General features: G+C 41.4%; 1 protein-coding gene across 2 annotated transcripts in view; it reads left to right on the top strand.

Moving 5' to 3' along the window:
* The window catches only part of gphnb (gephyrin b), a 110,495-nt gene that overhangs the window by 67,212 nt on the left and 24,252 nt on the right, over positions 1-19,031 (top strand). The window contains exons 9-11 of one of the 2 annotated variants that reach the window (XM_054761961.1): positions 12,047-12,088; positions 13,940-14,014; positions 18,148-18,204. The exons of the other annotated variant lie outside the window; for it this stretch is intronic. Of the exons in view, the coding sequence (XP_054617936.1) occupies positions 12,047-12,088; positions 13,940-14,014; positions 18,148-18,204 (174 nt within the window). The remainder of the gene's footprint in view (positions 1-12,046; positions 12,089-13,939; positions 14,015-18,147; positions 18,205-19,031) is intronic. 2 annotated transcript variants of the gene reach the window in all.

The raw sequence follows: 19,031 nt of genomic DNA, 5'->3' as shown, positions 1-19,031 counted from the left end.
AGCAAGCCACTGCTACAAATGTGTAGAATTTTTTTATGGATAAATCATCCAACCTTTCCCATATAGTCTGCCACAGATAAGTTTGGACCGCCACAGATAGATTTGGCGCTATCTGTTCACCCTCGCACGTTCCAGGTGGTCCTTGGGTTACGTACGAGTTCTGTTCCTACACTGTGATGTAAGTTAAGTTTTGGTGTAAGTCAGCTCTTATACCTAAAGTATAGCTAAATTGACGCCCAAGTTACTCAAACTGTACACAGAACACATGAAGAACATATAAAATACCGTAATAAAACACAAAATACAACAATTCTGTGGAACAGTAATAAAATATAATAATACATAAATAAATAACATTAATAAATAAACGCCAATGCACTTATTTTATTATTGTATTCCACCAGGAGAAACCACCTGGAACTCCATTTTGATTGGCACCCATCCATCGCCACCGCCACGACTGTAGAAATTGTTTGTGTGAAGAACACAAGAGAAGAGTTTTATGTGGATCTTATTCAAATTTTGTGTGCCTGTAAAAGTACACGCGTCCTCAACGTGGGACAAAAATTGTAGCTTTTATGAAATTATGGCTGTTTTTCTATCAGCCAAATGCAACCAAATTCGTAAAAAATGTTTCAAACGAGTCATTAGAAGAAGGATTTAATGTGGAGGATGACATCTGACTCCAGTATGGCCACTTTGAAGTTACATACAGTATAAACTTAAATGTGCCATTAATGCTGAGCAACATGCTTATTCGGGTCGTCAACCATGTTTTTTGTTTACTTTCAATTGGAACACTTTCTAGGATATTTCCTACTCCCCAGCAGTCTGGAATGCAGCATAGGTTTGTTTCTGAGCTGCACACACAGATGGAGGTAATGGTGGTTCCACCTGTACCAAACCTAATAGTTAACTTGCTTCCCGCTGTCACTGTAACACCGTTAACGTCCGTACTCCATCCACTTACACTTCATCAAACAGGACGCCCCATCAGTTATCTTACATTTCACCGAACCGAGCCCTTCAAACGTGAACAGAACCCAAAGACTGTGCAGTGTTTTATTCCATTCATTTTGAATCATATTCCTGTTTCAGTATGTTTCATCAGATAATTACGACTACGCACGAGCAGTCTCCTAAGATCATAGCTTTTCTGCTTGTATGCACTCTATATTGTATCATAAAAGCTGCCAATGCAATGATAATAATGAACTGCATCATACTGAGAGATGTTTGTATAGTACACTTGTACACCACTGCAATCTACCACCACAATAGCTAACATATTGTTCAGCTGATGTCTATAAAAGTGTCAAACAAAACTGAATGCTATTATCTTGGCTGAATATTTGATACACGAGGCCACCTACTGTTTAGTCCGGTGACCAGGCCTGAGGGAGAGCTGTTTTTAAAGTCTTAAGACTTAATATTTTACGGTGTTATCGAGCAGCCGATTATAACAACCATGTGTTTAATGAAGACGTAAAAAAAATTACCTTTTCATTCCACCCACTTTATTCAGGGCATCCCACTCATGTCTTTAAAGATGGATATCCCTCAGGTCTGGGAACCCTGGTAGTCTAGGTAACTTCCTGGTACCCTGACTATAACTTCCACAGCATTTCTCTCATGCAGATGTTTTTGCAGTTTGTGTGCGTTTTTGGCATTTGTAGCATTTATTTTTGATCCTGCAGCATTTATGTGATGGCAACATTTTCAAGTTGCAATGTGTTTTATGGTGTTTGGTTGTAGATCATTTTTGTGTTCAGAGCGTTTGGACGTTGCTGCACATTTACCCCTGTCGGCCACCATCGTTTAATAAAAAGAAAAAGCACATAGGTTTTGTTGAAGAGCTGTGATGGCACATGTACAGTATCATAACCAATTGGCATGTGCCCAGTGGGATGCAATATAGTTCTCTCCAACCATGCATTTCTATTTATTAATGTGTTGTTTGGCTTTGGAGTAGAGGCCAAGGCTTATGTAAATCAGTTCCTCCCTTTCCTGCCCTAATATGGCAAGTGATTCAAGGTGCACTGGTGCAATTCAGCCCACGTCACTCGCATGACCTTAGTTGACAATTTATTTCCATTCTGGTCACAACCAGCGCTCGAACAAGGGCATCATGCACACCAGGTTGCAAACCAGCTAGCTCATGTACAAACACTGGCAAAAAAAAAAGCATATTTCAGACTGTCATTGCAATAAATGTTGCTTTTGTTCAAGTGAATCACGTTTTTGAAGTCACCTGTATTTGCATGCAAACACGCTTGTTGGATTTGTTGATTTTTATTCTATGATGCACGTGCTGCTTTTAAGTATTGTTTGCAAAGATAGCGTTTTCCGCTGAATGACGTACAGCTCATGTGATGTACTCTAGCAGAGAACATTTTCTAGGTTACTTAGGGAAGAATTCAGGGAATTCAAGCATTCAAAGAATTGCGAGTAGTCCTTGCAATGACATTCTTTATTTCACTCCGCCTCAATTACCCTAACGATCATAATTGCTTTGGCAAAGTAAATCAAATCTAGCATTTTTGGTGCTGATGATTTTTTTTTTTGATACAATTTCTTGTGATGCTAAATGATAATTGTACAAGAGTCAAAAACAATGTGACAGCCATGATGTGTATAGTCTTTGATGAAAATAACTACTGACAGAGGATTATTGATAGTGTGACAAGATCAGGCAGAAGGAAAGGGATTTCTGCATGGCCACTGTTAAAATGCCAACAAAACGAGCTGTTGCGTGGCTGTTTATTGATCCAGCATCTTATAATCCACTGGTGTTTCTTGTTACAGGCTCGAGATGTTTAGATGTTCCGATTGTTTTGTGTGTTGTGCCTTCCTGTTTGCTATGAAGACAAGTTGTTGTGCAAAAATGTGTTGACTCGTCGTGTCAAGGTTCTCTGTCTGAGGTGTGTTATTGTTTTTGTGTATGTGTGGCAATCATTTCATGAAAGTATGACTTCCCAAGGGACAATACAATAGAAAAGAAACGAGATCAACTTTAGAGTAGTCAGTGTACAGCTTGTCAAGCAGTATAGATTTACCATCCACTGAAAATGACGCAACACAAAGCCATTATGGTCTAAATGGCTGGCAACACAAGTGAATACCAAGTTTCATTTATGTAGTATTGTCTCTTGAGAAGACATAATTTAATTGCTGAAATGTGAGGGATGTACTTACTTTGGCGAGATACTGTAAACATCTAAAAACTCACTTTGCAGCGCAAAATGATTTATAGCCTGCGCATGTTGATTTACAGTGATTTTTAAATTGTTTTATTTTTTAACTTCCACCGTAGTCTACATTGGGGTTTTCAAAGTGTGGCACAGTTATGTAGGAACTACAAAGCAGTTCTTTAAGCCACTGTCACTCTCCACTCTCGCCTGGACTATTCCACCTCCTTATACTTCGGCCTTGAACAGTCCTCCACTCGCCACTTTACAACTGGTCCAAAATGCGGCTGCCTGCCTGCTTACAGGAACTAGAAGGCACAAGCACATCACTCCTGCGCTTCTCTCTAGGGTCGTGGGGGTATGCTGGAGCCTATCCCAGCTGTCTTCAGTTGCGAGGCAGGCTAAATGAAGTAAACTACAAATATAAGACATTCAGAAGATGCATTCAAAGACGTGATTAGGTGTAGTATTCTACACCGGTCACTGGATGTGACCAGTGTTACTGTAATGTTCGGTGAGACACACAAGCACCAGACTTGATCGCCGGAAAAGCAAGCTTTTATTGCAGGTTTGAATGAGCTAACAGGCACAATAATAATAACATAATAATCATAGTAATAATAGTCCTAATAACAATGGCTACTATTGGAACCGTAATCCACTCCAAGCTAAAACTCAACTCTGAACTCCCATTCATTCATCTTATTTGCTGCTTATCCTCACTGGGGTCGCAGGTATGTTGGAGCCTATCCCAGCTGACTTCAGGCAACAGGCGGGGTACACCCTTGACTGGCCGCCAGCCAATCGCAGGGCGCATATGGACAAACCACAATTCACACTCACATTCATACCTATGGACAATTTTGAGTCACCAATTAACCTAACATGCATGTTTTTGGAATGTGGGAGGAAACGGGAGTACCCAGAGAAAACCCAAACACAGGGAGAACATGCAAACTCCACACAGAGATGCCAAATGTAATTTCTAACCCAGATCTTTCCGATCTCCTGACTGTGTGGCCAACATGGTAACCACGAGTCCACCGTGCGGCCCAACCCTGAAGTCATATACAGTAAATTCATAGAAATGACAAATGAAAGGGATAAATGAGCATTTAACGTCACTTTTACCTTGAATGAAGACGTAATTGTTGACAAAGACACAATGTGGCAGTGAGAGCAACATGGACGCTACCCTTGTGTTTTGCTCTGCGTTATTTCTTGAATTCAGTCGTGTTTCTCACCTTCTTCATAAAAAATGCTGGCATTTGCAACTTTCCTCGGCTCCACTGTGGGTTATTTTGCAGCCGTGATAAAAAAGAAAAGCAGACTTGTGGGGCAACTGTGTTTGTTGCAGGCAACGGAGCTGACTTCCGTTTCCTGTTTCCAAGTAATAGCAAGCTAATAGGCTGCTAAGAAGGACGTCATATGATGAAAAATACATTAAGAACAGTTGAACTGACACACTGTATTGTAGTGTGAATTTTGTCGTGACTGTTCCACGTTAAATCCGAAAACCGCGGTTTCACTTGATAGTTCTTTTTGTATAAAACGTAAACATCCCATTCTGTGTACTTCGCATGCGCATGCAGTCAGTGAATGAGTGTGGAATCATTTAAAGAGCTAGCTTTCTTCTTACAGCTCGTGTCGTCACCCCTTCCAGGTTTATTCCCCTCTAGAAAGGATTCATAGCAGCCGTTACGTGCTTTTGTGTTTGCGCTGAAATAACGCCACGTTTGTTTTTGGGTCTGACGGTATTGATCTCGTTTGTGTCTTCCTGCTGTCTTTGTAGAAGTAGAAGAACTAGATATGTGTTATTGTCCTCTTGTCCCGGGCCCATAAAGTCGCTTGCTTGTCTCCTTGGTCGGCTGGAGGTGGAGGGGATTTATGAGATAGGAAAGGGGAGAAAGAAAAAAGGGATATAAAGCGGGAGGAGGAGAGTTAACGATCTAGAGAGGACAAGGCGGAGGAAGGAGTGATAGCAAGTGATGCAGATGGAGTTGGGCCTGTGTGTCTTTATGCATCTTTCAATCCAGCTCACCTCTCTTGGTGTCATCTCACATCATGGTGACAATGAAAGCGACGCAGCACACACGATAACGCCACCCGTGCACATCACAGCTCCACATGTGCTGCAAGAACCTCTTCTCTTCACCTCTCTTGCGTTTTGTCGTTGTCACTCTCCCTCCAGCACTGCTCTCGCCTCTCCTCCTCTCTCTCTCTCTCTCTCTCTCTCTCTCTTGATATCGCCCGCCCATACACACTCTTGCTGTAAAGCATGCGTGCGTCCTCCTGGTGCCGCCGAGCTCATTCTGTTGCGACTCCAGGCAGAAGATGGTAAGTGGTGGTCTTTCCTTTCTGCATAGCGTAGATTGTATTGACACGTTTTAGCAGATAGTTTTGTGCGCCTGTTTGTCATTTTGTAGGCTGTGGATGCGTTGCAAGGATGGCAGTGTTTGGTAAACACATTGAATACAAGTCTATGCTGGTGTGTGTGTGTGTGTGTGTGTGTGTGTGTGGCTAAATGTTTCTGATGATGGGGATGCCTGCAGGAGGTGATGCTTTCAGCCCCTGAGTGAGTTTAAAGAGGTATGAGGTTGAGTCAAGGGTGAAGGCACTTTATAATCTTCTAATGTGACCAGAAACTGGAGGCAAAAGGCTGAAGGCTGAGGGAGATGAACTTCGAACGCTTTATTTCTTGCTCATGCAATAGAGCCCGTTGATTCTCACTCCACTTTTTGCTTACCATAAATAGAAATGAGCGTCATGTTGATTAAAAATAAATAAAGTGTGGAAGCAGCACCTTCACAGTCCAAAATGGCTCTGATCAGCTGACAAGTGCAGCGACACCGTCATCAATATGAGCTTTATCAGTGCCTTTACGCACCCGCCGCGGTGTGTACAATTGCTCCGTTACATGCTTCATGTAATCTCGCTCCTAACTTTTGCATTCTCGTGTGTTTGTGACGGCGACCATTTCTGTCATAGTCGCACTGCCAGACTAGAGTTTTGTCCAGAATGTGACTTTTTCCACACACACATGTGCCAGATAGCTTAGCATAGCATTCAGGCAGAAAATGGACTGTTTATCTCCTGGGGTTTGTCACCTGTCTCATCATAAGGCAAAAACATCCCTTTCATAGAAACAAAACTCGAGCATATTTGTGGCGGCGTTACACAACTTACTTGAAACTAGTTAGAGGTAGTTAAATCACACATAATTGCTTTTTTATTGATGTTGTACGGGTCCTATGATGGTGTTTATGACCACCAAACGTGAGTCGGTTTTGACCTTGCAGGTCCTCATGGACATGATACTGCTTCCAGCCCGCACTCAGCTTGATGAGTCACACCACTACTTCACGTGGAAAAGAGGGGGGAAAAAAACAGGCTTTGCTACACGTCTTAAAATAAAGCCTGCAGCTCTGCCAACTATCTGTCAGTCAGCTCCAGTCGTGGGAGCTGTACGTTTTGTCATGTGTTTTTTATCAGCGATGTAGCTAACCTGTCTTAAACTGTATTGTTAGCGCCGTAGCTCGCGTTTTGTCAACCGAACAAATATAAGAACACCATCAACAGCTAACATATGTTAGCAATAATGGTGTAAGAGAACACATAGGAAAAAAATGCATATATTTTTCCAAATTAGGAGTTAAACTGCATAAAAATTGGCGTACATTTTTGTTTCGGCCTGTTCGTGTACATGTCCGTAGCGCGTCCACACACACAAAAGCAGTCTCAGAGAGGCAATCAACAAATGTAGTTATAATACGCTATACATTCAATGATAGCTAACATCAGTGGCTAAATCGTTATCATTAGCTGATAACAAATACGACTAATGCGTGTGTTACGTACTCAAAGCAGGAAGAGGGCGGGTGGCGTACGTTTTTTAAATTGATTGCCCCCCAGGCAGCCGCTCTCCATGACGTACCGCAGCTTTAATGTTACGTTGTTGTATGCGGCTTGTATTATGTTGGACAAGTGCAGAGTTACAGTACATACTGTATGTTAAAAGTGGGTGAAATACACACACACAGGCGCAGACAAACGCTTTAAAGCTACAGACACACAGCGTGCTCCTTGCACGGTTTTGTGAATAATACGTTTGAAGGCTAGTTTTGCAACCTGCTTTGAATACACTCTTGCGGGACCTGAAAAATAGAATAATACGGGACCTTTACAACGTTTCAGCTTTTCTCTGGTGGTGTTCTTTGTATTTTTGAAGATTGTAGTCATAGAGAAATGGTGTTAAAAGGTATTAAACATTTGATTGTATTGAATGTTTTATAAATTATTCATACCCATGACAATTTTGTGTAAACACTACTTTGCACCATCTGAAGAATCCTGCTAACTTGTAGCAAAGTGCCTTGCGGTCTTTTATCACTTCCTTCAGTCATTTCCAGCTCAAAGATGAAAAATGGCAAAGAAATGTCGCCAGCGTATGAATGCTTTCAAGCTTAACTCTGCATATTTCCTGAAAAACAATACTGTGTAATCATTTCAAAAGGACAGGCTGCATTGCTGGGCTCACACATTTCTTCCCATTTTATGCAAATAACCCAAACAATTTCGATTTACTTTTGATGCTGGGTATGATGTCATCTCATCAAACTGGAATATTTAGTCATTATTTAAAACAATCTGCAGCTGTGTACGATGTTAGTAATTTAACAATGCTAGCTAAATGTTAGAAGTTTTTCTTTTGATACATTATTAGAACAACCAGTAGACAGAAAAAAAGACTTTTGTGTCTTATTTTGGGTACACACACACACACACACACACACACATACACACGCACACACTCCTTGTCTGGCTCATACTAAAAAGACCATTTGGGTCAAATTGCTTTGGGCTTGAAGTCAAAATAACCGAATCCAGTGTCCTCATTCATGCGTGTGTGTGTGTGTGTGTGTGTGTGTGTGTGTGTCCATCAGCCTGTATGCGCATGTGAAGGACTTTTTTGTGTTTTATGACAAAAGTATGTGCTGTGTGATGTGTTTGCATCCTCCCGAAGAGATGGTGACCACTTGTGTGTGTGTGTATGTGTTAGCTTTGCATGCGTCTATGCGATATTACTCACGCTGTAGCAGTTTGCCTCGCAGCGGAATGGAGAGAGAGAGAGAGAGAGAAAATAGGAAGAATTCTGACTAGCAAGAGGTGGGAAAGAAAAAGAGGCACTGGAGGACAGACAGGAAATGAAAAAGGACCAGATGAGAGCGTCTGACCAGCTGGACCGAGCGTGCTCATTGGCCATGTGGGCTGATGGGAAGCGGGGGAGACTGGCGAGCGTCGTAACACGGGCCTGTCAAATCTGCTGTGTTCGCTCCCACTCTGTGCCAACGCTGGCAAACGCATTCAGAAGCTCATTAATTTCTATTTTCTAATTCCTGTCTAATACGGTGGGACATGGAGACAGCCATGGGAGGCCTGTGATGAATAAATGTGCTGGAGGATAAAGCACTTAGATGTGCCTCGTCAGCTTTGGTTATTGGTTTGCTTGGCTTCTGCACACTACTACAACGACAGTGCAACCTACAAAGCTGAACACAATGCTGTCAGTGATGCAGGTTGACTTGCTTATTCTAATAATGTGGAGTGAATTGATGCATTCTAGGCTCAAACTGTTAACTAGTGGCACTTTATGGATATTGCTATACAGTATATTCACATTAGCATACGCTACAGAACACTTATTAGTTCCAGCAATACCTATGAAATGCCACCAGGTAATAGTAGTGTACAGTATATGGGTCATTCCAGTTAATCCTTGCCATTTGCTTGTTGTAATGCTTTCATTTTTGTTGAAGTTGTTTCCTAGGCAAAGATCACCCATTCAAGCAACAGGACTGACAGTAACAGGAGTGAGTGTTTAGCACTTTAGCAAACAGATGAACTAAAGCCACATGGCATTTTCCCCTACAGCATGTTGACACTAAGCGCAGTGATGCAACAAAAAAAATTACAAATAAATTACATCCAAAAAATAATTTAGGTAACAGGACTGTGCTGAGGTTTTAAATATTATGAACTATATGAATATACAGAAAAATAAATGAGGTAACTTACTTTGGGCCTGCTGAGGAATTGAACAATGCAACGTCCTGTGGACTGTGTGACTTGTAAACTTCTTCAGAGCGGGTGATGTGTTCAGGTAACAGGACTGAGTGAAAACCCAAGGACACGACTGAAGCTCAAATTTTAACTAAATTGTTTTTCTTTAAAAAAAAAAAAAAACGCTAGTATTTAGTATATGTATAGTTGGGATTATTATTATACATTATTATTACATATTTACATCCAATTGTATTACATGGTGAAGTCTAACAAATGCAGTTTTTCCAGTATTCAAGGTAGTTTTAATTAATCTTTTAAATTGTATTTAATAAATATTCAATGATATCAATATGCAGGACACTTTGCACAATAGAAAATCTATTTTGCAGTTCATACCACTGTACATTTATGCATTTTATTTCCTGGAGATGGGAGATGGCACCAATGCAGCAGAAGGCATGGGTTTAATGCATCGGGAAGGGCATCCGACGTAAAAAGTATCAATTTCTTTGTGTAATGTATGTAATTGATATTTGACTTAATGTTCAGTTAATATGTACTGAGCAGCCGGATGATTTCCCAATATCACATTAAGTTCCATTCCCGGTTCTATGGTTATCATCACACTTTTCCACTTAGCCATTACGGGTACCCTTCTGTGGTGAGCCCCAGAAAAAGTTAGTAAACCAGGAATTAAATGAGCATCTGAAGTTTAGATACTCATTAAATCTGAATTCCAAGTGTCCCTTAACTTGTGATGCACATTTCTCAAGAGAATGATGATCGAATTCCAAATTGCTCAAGTAAGGCATGTATGACAAAGAAGCTTTCTGTTGTTGTTTGTTCATCTTTTTCTATGTTTTACGCAACGCAACTGACTGACATCCCGATGATTCCCTGCCTGTTTGATGCAGACAACTTGTGTGAATCTACAGCATTTTAATTAGAGAGGGGAGACGCGATTCGTATCTCTTTGACAGCCCCTCTTTATTAAAGCAATTTGTTATATAATCTAAAACGCTACTGTGTCATAATGAAAGGGTTGGTTTTAACTAATTGCTTTAGTAATAATTCATAATGAGCTTGCCTTTGGTTGCTGGCAGCTTTTCTTTTTGCTGGAAGAGAAGTGATATTTCTTCGTAGACGTGTGTGCCAGGGATGTGTCAGATTTGGAAGAAGATGGTGTATCGGGCTAGCATATGCCTAAAGGAGGCTGTGTTTATGTGCTTGTTTGATTTAGGAAAAAAAAAACGTGAAAGAAATGTCATGTAGCACCTGCCCTGGACGTCACACGTCTGTCAAAAAATGGTGACAGAAATGGGATCCGTCCAGCAATATTTATACTGAGCCATCTGTCGTTTTTATTAGGTCTCCTGAAACACAACCCCCAAAATATGTGTTTTCTCTCTCACATAAAGCACAATGTGTTCAACTGCTACAAAATCTAATATCTACCTCAGGATAATATAAGGGACATCCAAATGGCCATAGAGTGGACCGGAATGTGCAAAAACATGCATGATTTATTATATTTGTCTTTTTTGCGTTTACAAATTTGGTCACTCGATTAGTTCAGGGTTTTAAAAAAAAGGGATGTTAGAGCCAATACAGTTTGCACATATTTATGATTAAGGCTTAAAATACTAAGATGGGAGAAATTTGTTGTGACATTACAGCCAATCAAACCAATCAAATTTTTTATATGCATTATTATTATTATTATATTGATTTGTAAGTCTTATTTTATTTAGTATTTGTATATAAGATCCAAGTGGCCGCCTTGGTACATTTTGTGCATAAAAGATGCGCTAAAACCAAGCCAAAGTACAGGGTGCCTGTGCAGAACTGTTCACAATTATTTATTTTTAATTTAATATAGAGACTGTAAGTAAATTGTATGTAAATACATACTGTGTTTTCTTCTTTTTAATAATTTTAATGTGTTATATATATATTTATATACATATACATATATATATATATATATATATATATATATATATATATATATATATATATATATATATATATATATTCTTTTTTTTTTAAGTAATGGACTTTTAGCATTTTTAAATGATTTCATTTTATTACTTTTACAATTGAATGAAATTATTATTGATTGTATTATTTATGTATTTATTTATTATAAATTACACAGAACTTTTTTTGTAGCATATTATATGCATATTATGTAAGATATGCACGTATGCATATTATATTTATATGTGAATGTTGCAAGTCCGTCCTTTAGGTACACCCTTTATGCTAACCTCTCTGGACAAAACATTTTAGCTTTTGTGTCATTAAAAAGGCAAATTAGTGAAACATGTAGCAATATATCTCTAGTATAATGAATTGATTTTATTTTTAGAATATGCCAAGGGCCAATAAAAAACAATCTGCGGACAGAAAATGGCCTTTATGTTTTACAGGCATGTGTACTTTAAAAGTCATTTCGCCACTATTGCTTTAAGGTGAGTTTCTTATCGTAGCATGACATTCGGTACAATAAAACATGTTGGGAGTGACACCTCTCCATGTAGCTCCTACCTGCTGTCCTGACCTGACCTCCTCTGTCCTACCTTGTCCAGTCCTGTCCTGTTCTGTCTGTCCCATCTTTCGTTGCCTTTGTCCAATCCGAGACAGTCACACAGAGACCGATCATCCAAGATGTCATCCCCCAAAAGACAGGGGGCCCTTCAGTCTCTGTGTGCCTCTGTCCCCTCCTGCTCAACCCAGCTTTGGCTCTGATAACCCTCTTTCTCTTTTCCCCCTTCCTTTTTTTGTGGCACCAGGCGCGGCTCCCCTCCTGTTCATCCACCCTAAGCATTGCTGAGGTACTCCTGCATGTGTTTTGATGCATTGTTACAGGACGCCATCATTTCTTCTTCTCTTCTCGAATCACACTGCTTCCTGCCTGGCATGATTTCTTTCTTCCTCAATCCTTGAGCGCATGTGTGTGTGTGTGTGTGTGTGTGTGTGTGTGTGTGTGTGTGTGTGTGTGTGTGTGTGTGTGTGTGTGTGTGTGTGTGTGTGTGTGTTGGCTTGTTTGTTTACTCCCCATATCTCTTTCTTTTATTTTTGAAGATGTGAAATGTCTTTTTCTGCTACAGTCTAACCCTTGCCTTTGCTCTCCACCCTAACACAGCCTCTTAACTAAACATACATTCACCATCACTTAGCATATTCCTTAACTCCGTTCAACCTCAGGAATGGAGTTGAACACTGCTCGAACGATGTATTTGAACTAAGTGATTTTCTTCCCTCCGCGCCCGCACCCGCTCTCTCACACGCTTGGTGTTTGTGCTGCAAGCGTTTAGCAGCTCCACAGTGCCTGTTACGTTGGCCCAAGGCCCAGGGATTGTGATCCGTAGCTGATAAAGGCGTGACCGAGCTAACACTTGTCCAATCTGATCTCACAATCCATTGATCTTCTGTACTTGCACGATAATGAGAGTCTGGGAACGCCACGTTTTGTTGGAATTTAATTACTTTTCTATCACGTGCAGTATCAGGAAATGTAGAAGGTTAATGCCCAAATGCAAACTGCAGGTTTGATGTGTGAAGCATTACTTCCACTCCAGTGAGATTATAGTAAGATATCCTACAAGTATTTTGCTTCTTATAAAAAGTGACTACATAAAAGGGAGAAATATAAAGCCAGTGTAATACGCAGCAGTACTGCACAATGCACAAACATGGCACGCTTAGGCCAAATACATTTCATAGCATTCGTTTATTAGGCTCCAGCATGTGTATTTTGCGTTTTCGTTCTTTTTTTTTTGTGTGACGCCATCACCGAATGGTAACAGTGAGTCAGAAATGTGGTAAAAACGAGGTGACGATGCTCACATTTCTGTCCTGGCCGGTGCAATATTGCAAATAATAAAAGATGTACATTTTATGTAATAAATGTACCATTTTTGGACATAACTAAACCATGACATCTGCCAGGCTGGCACTTTTCCCAGCAATTATGGAACGCTACGCTGCGTTTGCTTAGTCTCATTGTGCAAATTCTGTCCTTTGATACACACACCTCCGTCCAGGCTGCTCAGCACAATATGGCTAACTCTGAAAACAAAAAGCAGAAGAAGCACTCAGGTACACCACATAGCGGTCAACTCAGATGCACGTTGGTAAACCTCACTCCTTGACACGTTGAACCCAGGGCTGGCTGAACGAGGCAGTTAAGAATGTTAGAAAAAGACACTTAAACCATCATGTGTACCTTTAATAAAACTTTTATGCAGGTGCCTGTGTGACTCTGTGTGACATTAGAATTACAATTGACCCATTTAGGGAAACGTCTTTGGAATATTCAATGTCATGAACTTGATTCAACTTTGGAGGTTTACTTTTAAATGAATTAAAATGCATGTATTAGTTTAAAAAAGTGGTGTGTAACTCATATGGCGTCCCATCTGTACACCATCAAACCAAAACACCCAGTATTGGTTCCTGCTGTCTTTTATTTTGTATGAGTGTGTGTGATTAGATCTGGTTTACATGTATGATGTGTGTGTTTAATATGAGCAACGTCTGTGTTATTCCAAGCGCTTTACTAACTGATAACGCTCAAAGACACAAGCGGACGTGCATGCGTGTTCCCTTCTGTGTGCGTGCGTGCGCGTGTGTGTGTGAAGGTCGCATGAACTATCCTGTGACTGTCCTGTGGCTTCCCACAGGCCTCACGGAGAGAATTCAGGGCTCACCTGGATGAAGTCATCACGCTCAAGTCAAGGTACTCTACCTTGGACCAGGTAAACCCCGTTAACCTTCTCTCAACCTCTTCTCAACCGGCATGCAGGCCACCGGCATCCCACATAGCACCTAACCGCGCTCATAACACACACACTGACAAGCAATTGCCTTAAGAAGCCTGGTACTGTACAGTAGCTATGTCATGTAATGCCTTCATTTAAGAAGTGTAGCACACTTTGGAAGAAAGCGTTTACTGTATGTAGCTGTGGCATCAGCAGCCTCAATGCACTTCCACTTCTATTAACGTGATCTGGAACTGTTTTATGCATTTAAGAAAGACTAGATGCATGTATAAAGTATCCAGCTCCAGGTTTAATGGAGGTGTTGTCCAAGGGGAGGCGTGTGTTTTACACCACACATGCCACGGGAAAATAAATTAAATACAACACAATTACATACACTGCCCTGCGATTGGCTGGCAACCAGTCCAGGGTGTACCCCGCCTCTCGCCCGAAGTCAGCTGGGATAGGCTCCAGCATATCCCCACGACCCTAATGAGGATATAAAATAGAAAATGGATGGATGGACAATTACATACACCAGGTAAAGGAAGTGGTGGATTTAGCAGCCCCTTTTAGCTGCCATATGTATCACCACCTTCAATAGTCAACAACACTGCTCCTCAGGGCATCTCATTCCAGATGCACTATGTGGACAAAAATATTTGGACTTAGAGGTCGAATGCCTTTTCCAAGTCCACACTTCAGCATGCTCCAGTACTCCCTCTAGGTTCTAAGTTGCTTTTTGACACCTAAGTGCAGACAACAGCCAGCTCCCGTCCCCCCACCCAAAGGCGGAGGGAAACTACCCTCTCCCTCACCGGGTTAAACTCCAACATACAGACCCTGAGCCGGGGGGCAACAAGAACTATCATAACTGCCTGCCTTCCCATGAGTGGTGAGCTCATTGGAGTGGGGCCTCTTCGGGCCACCAGGTGCTTGCCATCATGCCCTACCTCCAGGCCTGGCCAAAAAATAATGAATGTAGTCTGGTACATCTGGAAAAAGGAGCACCTACTACAGAAAAAAGAGAGCGACACAACTTAGTATATACATATTGTATCAATAGCGGTAATTGCGCTAGTATGATTATATTATAAGAATATCTGGAAGCAGGAGCACCTGCTACTGGGGACAGAGAAGGGGGGATTGGTAATATTTTTGTTGTACTGTACACATACAGGAGCATGGAAGTAGTCTTTCTCTTTCTACATTTTCAAGAATAAAAGAAAAAGGTCAATGAAATAAAAATGTAACAATATGAAAGACAATGAAATAGGAAGAATGCATTGATTGTGCTGTCCCGTTACTTTTGTCCACATAGTTTATCTCTATCAGCACTCATTTTCTTTCATTCATCACCCATTTGTTGTTAGTTATATCAGTTTTCTTTGTAGAATGTAGAACAGTTTAGTTTGAGCTGCTGTGAGCCTTTAGCTTCCCCCTTGGCGCTTGCTTGTCCCCCCCCCCCCAGGCTGTTGCCTCACTCCCCAGGGAGGGGAACTTGGCTGCGGTAGCACTTTGTCCCTCTCTTGGCCCCGCTGTACCGTTGCTCGCCCTCCAGCATTCTGTCGTCCGCTCCATCCCTCTACCTCGTCGTCTCTCCAAGAGCACTTCCTGAATTGTCACAGCCCTCTTCCTCTTCCTCATGACCATAAAGATAAATCTCCCCCTTTTTTGCATAATTTGTCTGACAGGCCCTTTATTTTTGTGCTGAGCTTAGCACCGCCGCGGTTACATCTCATCATTTCCTGCAGCGTCTCCTCAACTCGGATGGTTATTAGCGCTATCGATTTCTTGTGGAGCTTTGCCACCCCCGTCTCGCTGACCTGGCCAAGCTCACTGTTTTGTATTCTACAAGGGAGGGCAAATTTGAGGGACCCTTGAATCATATTCAAAGCAATGGGGCCCAATATCAAAAGTCATTAGCTTTGACCACAACCATTGTTGGGCTCTTTTTGCAGCAATGGCATGTAGAGAGATTCATATGTGTGTGCATGTGTGTGTGTGTGTGTGTGTGTGTGTGTGTGTGTGTGTGTGTCTCAGCATTGCAAACACACTCCAGTAGCCAGCAGTCAAATCACACACGCTCATACTGTATGTAAATAAATTCTTCCAGTGGTTTTGATTCACGTATCGTGTGCATGTTGCGAGTGTTCACATTTGCACTCCCTTCTGTCACTTTATTGATCGCTACAGCAGAAATCAGAGCTAGGGGGTTGCGAGGTACATTAGAATTAAGCGTGAGTGAAAGCGTTTTCTGACATCCTTCATCCTGCTTTTGCACTCATACCACAACACACTGTATTTGACCACCGTGTTCATTGTTCACATGTCTTATCCCTTGTCACCACTCTCTGATAGTGTAGTCTTCTGTATGGACGCTCTGTGTGTGTGCCACCACGCCACACGTGCCCCGAGGCTTCTTGCTGTGTCTTAGTTCTTGGTGACTGCATCACCTCCAGCTGCAGGACTGACTTCATGTTATGTAGCCATGAGGGATGTATCAAGTTGAGACACTTGTTTGGGGGACTTTGTTATCATGTTTAGAGAGCAGCTGAGTTATAGTGAGTCTGTTTTCCAATTGAATTGTTTCTGCTTAATCGTGTCACTGTTGGGACGCAACATGTGTGAGGATGTCCATCGCTGTCTTTATTTGTGCTTCTCAATGTTGAAAAAAATGTTATCTGTGTGTTGCTTTTAGTTGTTTTTAGTTCCCCTGTGTCGTCACCCTCCAAACCCCACCTCTTCATGCTTTTCAGGCGGTGCTTGTGTGGCTCAACAAAAATATAAATACAATAGATCCCTGCTTTTTTGGGTTATTTTCCTGGACTACCAGCAAAAATCACGAATAATTGATACGCCCATAAAAATGTCTATTTTTGACACATTGTATTAAAAAATATGAGTAATATATTTGGTTACAGAGCTAGACTCTACAGAGAGCCCAGAATGAAAGTACACAGAGTCTATATAGCGTTTGCCGCGCCCCCCTAGAAAGTGAAAGTTAAGTTTGTTCGCAAGAAAGAGAGGACAATGCACCTTTTATGTGCTTTATTTTTCATGAGTCGTATCTAAGTGTTGCGCAACTCTGATTGTTCTATGTGAGTGTGCGTCAAGAAGGCCTTCCATGCGAAGCTATTAGGCTGAAAATGCACTGAGCTAATAGACTGACTCTAAAGGTGTAATAATAATATTTTACCATACTCTGATTGATCAAAAAAGATGATTGATGTCACATATATAAATTTCACTTTTGCATCTCACAGCAACTATCGTGCGTTCAAGGACCGCCAAACAAAGTGCGAAATCTCAACCCTTGACGAAAAAACATTGTCAGTGTAGCACAAAGAATAAATACGTAAAAATTGCGTGCCTTTTTCACAGTATGCTGTACATTTGACCTGCATTGTCATGTGTTACTGATAAAGTGATAAATATCCCTCAACTGCTTAGGTGTTTATCAATGTGGGATTTCATACGTGAGTAGTAATTTCAAGAAAACAAAAACGTGTTATTAGACCAAAAAAAATAGTGTAATTTACAGTATTGTGCAAAAGTATTAGGCCACCACTAACTTTATTCATTTTTTGACACAGTAATACAGTAAATAGGACAAAAATACCAAACTTTGTAGAGATGTTGCACATGCACCAAGGAAGAATATGTCCATATTTGGTGAGGATGTGGATAAAGGTGCAAATACAGGAATATTATTATTACAGTTTGAGTCACTATGGAATCAAAGGGACAGTCCATGTATTGCTTAAAGGACATATGGAACACACTTGCACGGTACTGTACGTGAATACTTGTAGGTACAAAAAGTGTCAGAATATTATTATTATATTTATTGGCCTCCAGCAGAGGTTGGATTTGGATAAAAATGCAAAACTGTTTTTGAGACTTTATTTGGTAGTTTTATTGCAAAACCAACAATATACTGTGCAGTGAAGCCGCCTGCTCCTCTTACTCCTTCCCTTCCCTTTACTGTTCCATGTTTGTTGCTTCCCTCTATTGTCCTGCTAGGGTTGTCCTGTGTGTGTGTGTGTTATTTGTGTGTGCGTGTGTAGTGTTGTGGTTGCCAGGACAGATGCACTGATGCCTGTGATTCGATGCTTTATCTCCACTAGCTCCAGTGTAGGTTGGAGGGGCTTAAAGATGATCGCAGGAGGACCTTCAGCTCTCGAGTAACTATCCCGCCCCCACCCACCCCGCTGCCCTTTGCCTCACCCTCCTCTGAGGAGCGCGCAAAACAAACGCCCCGCTCTGTGTCCCCCTTTCTCTCTTTCTCTCCTTTCTCTTTTTACTCCCTCTCTGTTGTCCCACACCCTGCCTCCCTTGTTCTCATTCTGTCTGTTATTTCTTTTCTCTCCATGCAAAGTCTGTCTGTCGTCGTTGGCTTTGTCCGTCTGTCTCCGCGGTCGACATTAGTCTGCTTTCACTAGCAATGTCTGGTGTGTTGGATGTCTGTCAAGTAGATGCCATTAGGCCGCTGTAGTGGTCTTTATTGTTTCTTCTTTTCTTACTGCAATGTCTGGGCTCTGTAGTTTAGTCAAGTCTGTCCAAGTCTGTGCTTTCTATTTCTGTTCTTTTATTTAACTATACGGGCTGTTGGGCCACGTCATGCTCATTCTTGAACTTGCTGTCCCCTGACTTGTCTTACGTCTCCGTCTGTCCATGCACACACATCCCCTCATCCCACCCATCCTCCCGCCCACTCACCTTGGCTGTTTGGTGCCCGGTATGATGGCGGCAAGGGAGGGGAGGAGAGATAAAGGCTTGTTTTAGTTCAACAAAGACTTCTTAAGCGTGATTCATAGAGTTGACTTGACTCCACAAAGGCTTTGAATTGTATCAGAGTTGTTTTCGCAGACAACCGTTGTCAGCCTGTTAGGTGTTAAGAGGATAAGCTAAGTAATATTCATCAATTATTACTTGACAATGTTTATTTTACAGAAGCTCAGGTGTAAAACACAACAAACCTCTACAAAAACTTCAAATGTTGACACGATAA

The sequence above is a fragment of the Dunckerocampus dactyliophorus genome, chromosome 19 (genome assembly GCF_027744805.1).
Source record: "Dunckerocampus dactyliophorus isolate RoL2022-P2 chromosome 19, RoL_Ddac_1.1, whole genome shotgun sequence".
Classification (NCBI taxonomy): Eukaryota; Metazoa; Chordata; class Actinopteri; order Syngnathiformes; family Syngnathidae; genus Dunckerocampus; species Dunckerocampus dactyliophorus.
This window is presented reverse-complemented; position numbering and strand designations above follow the sequence as displayed.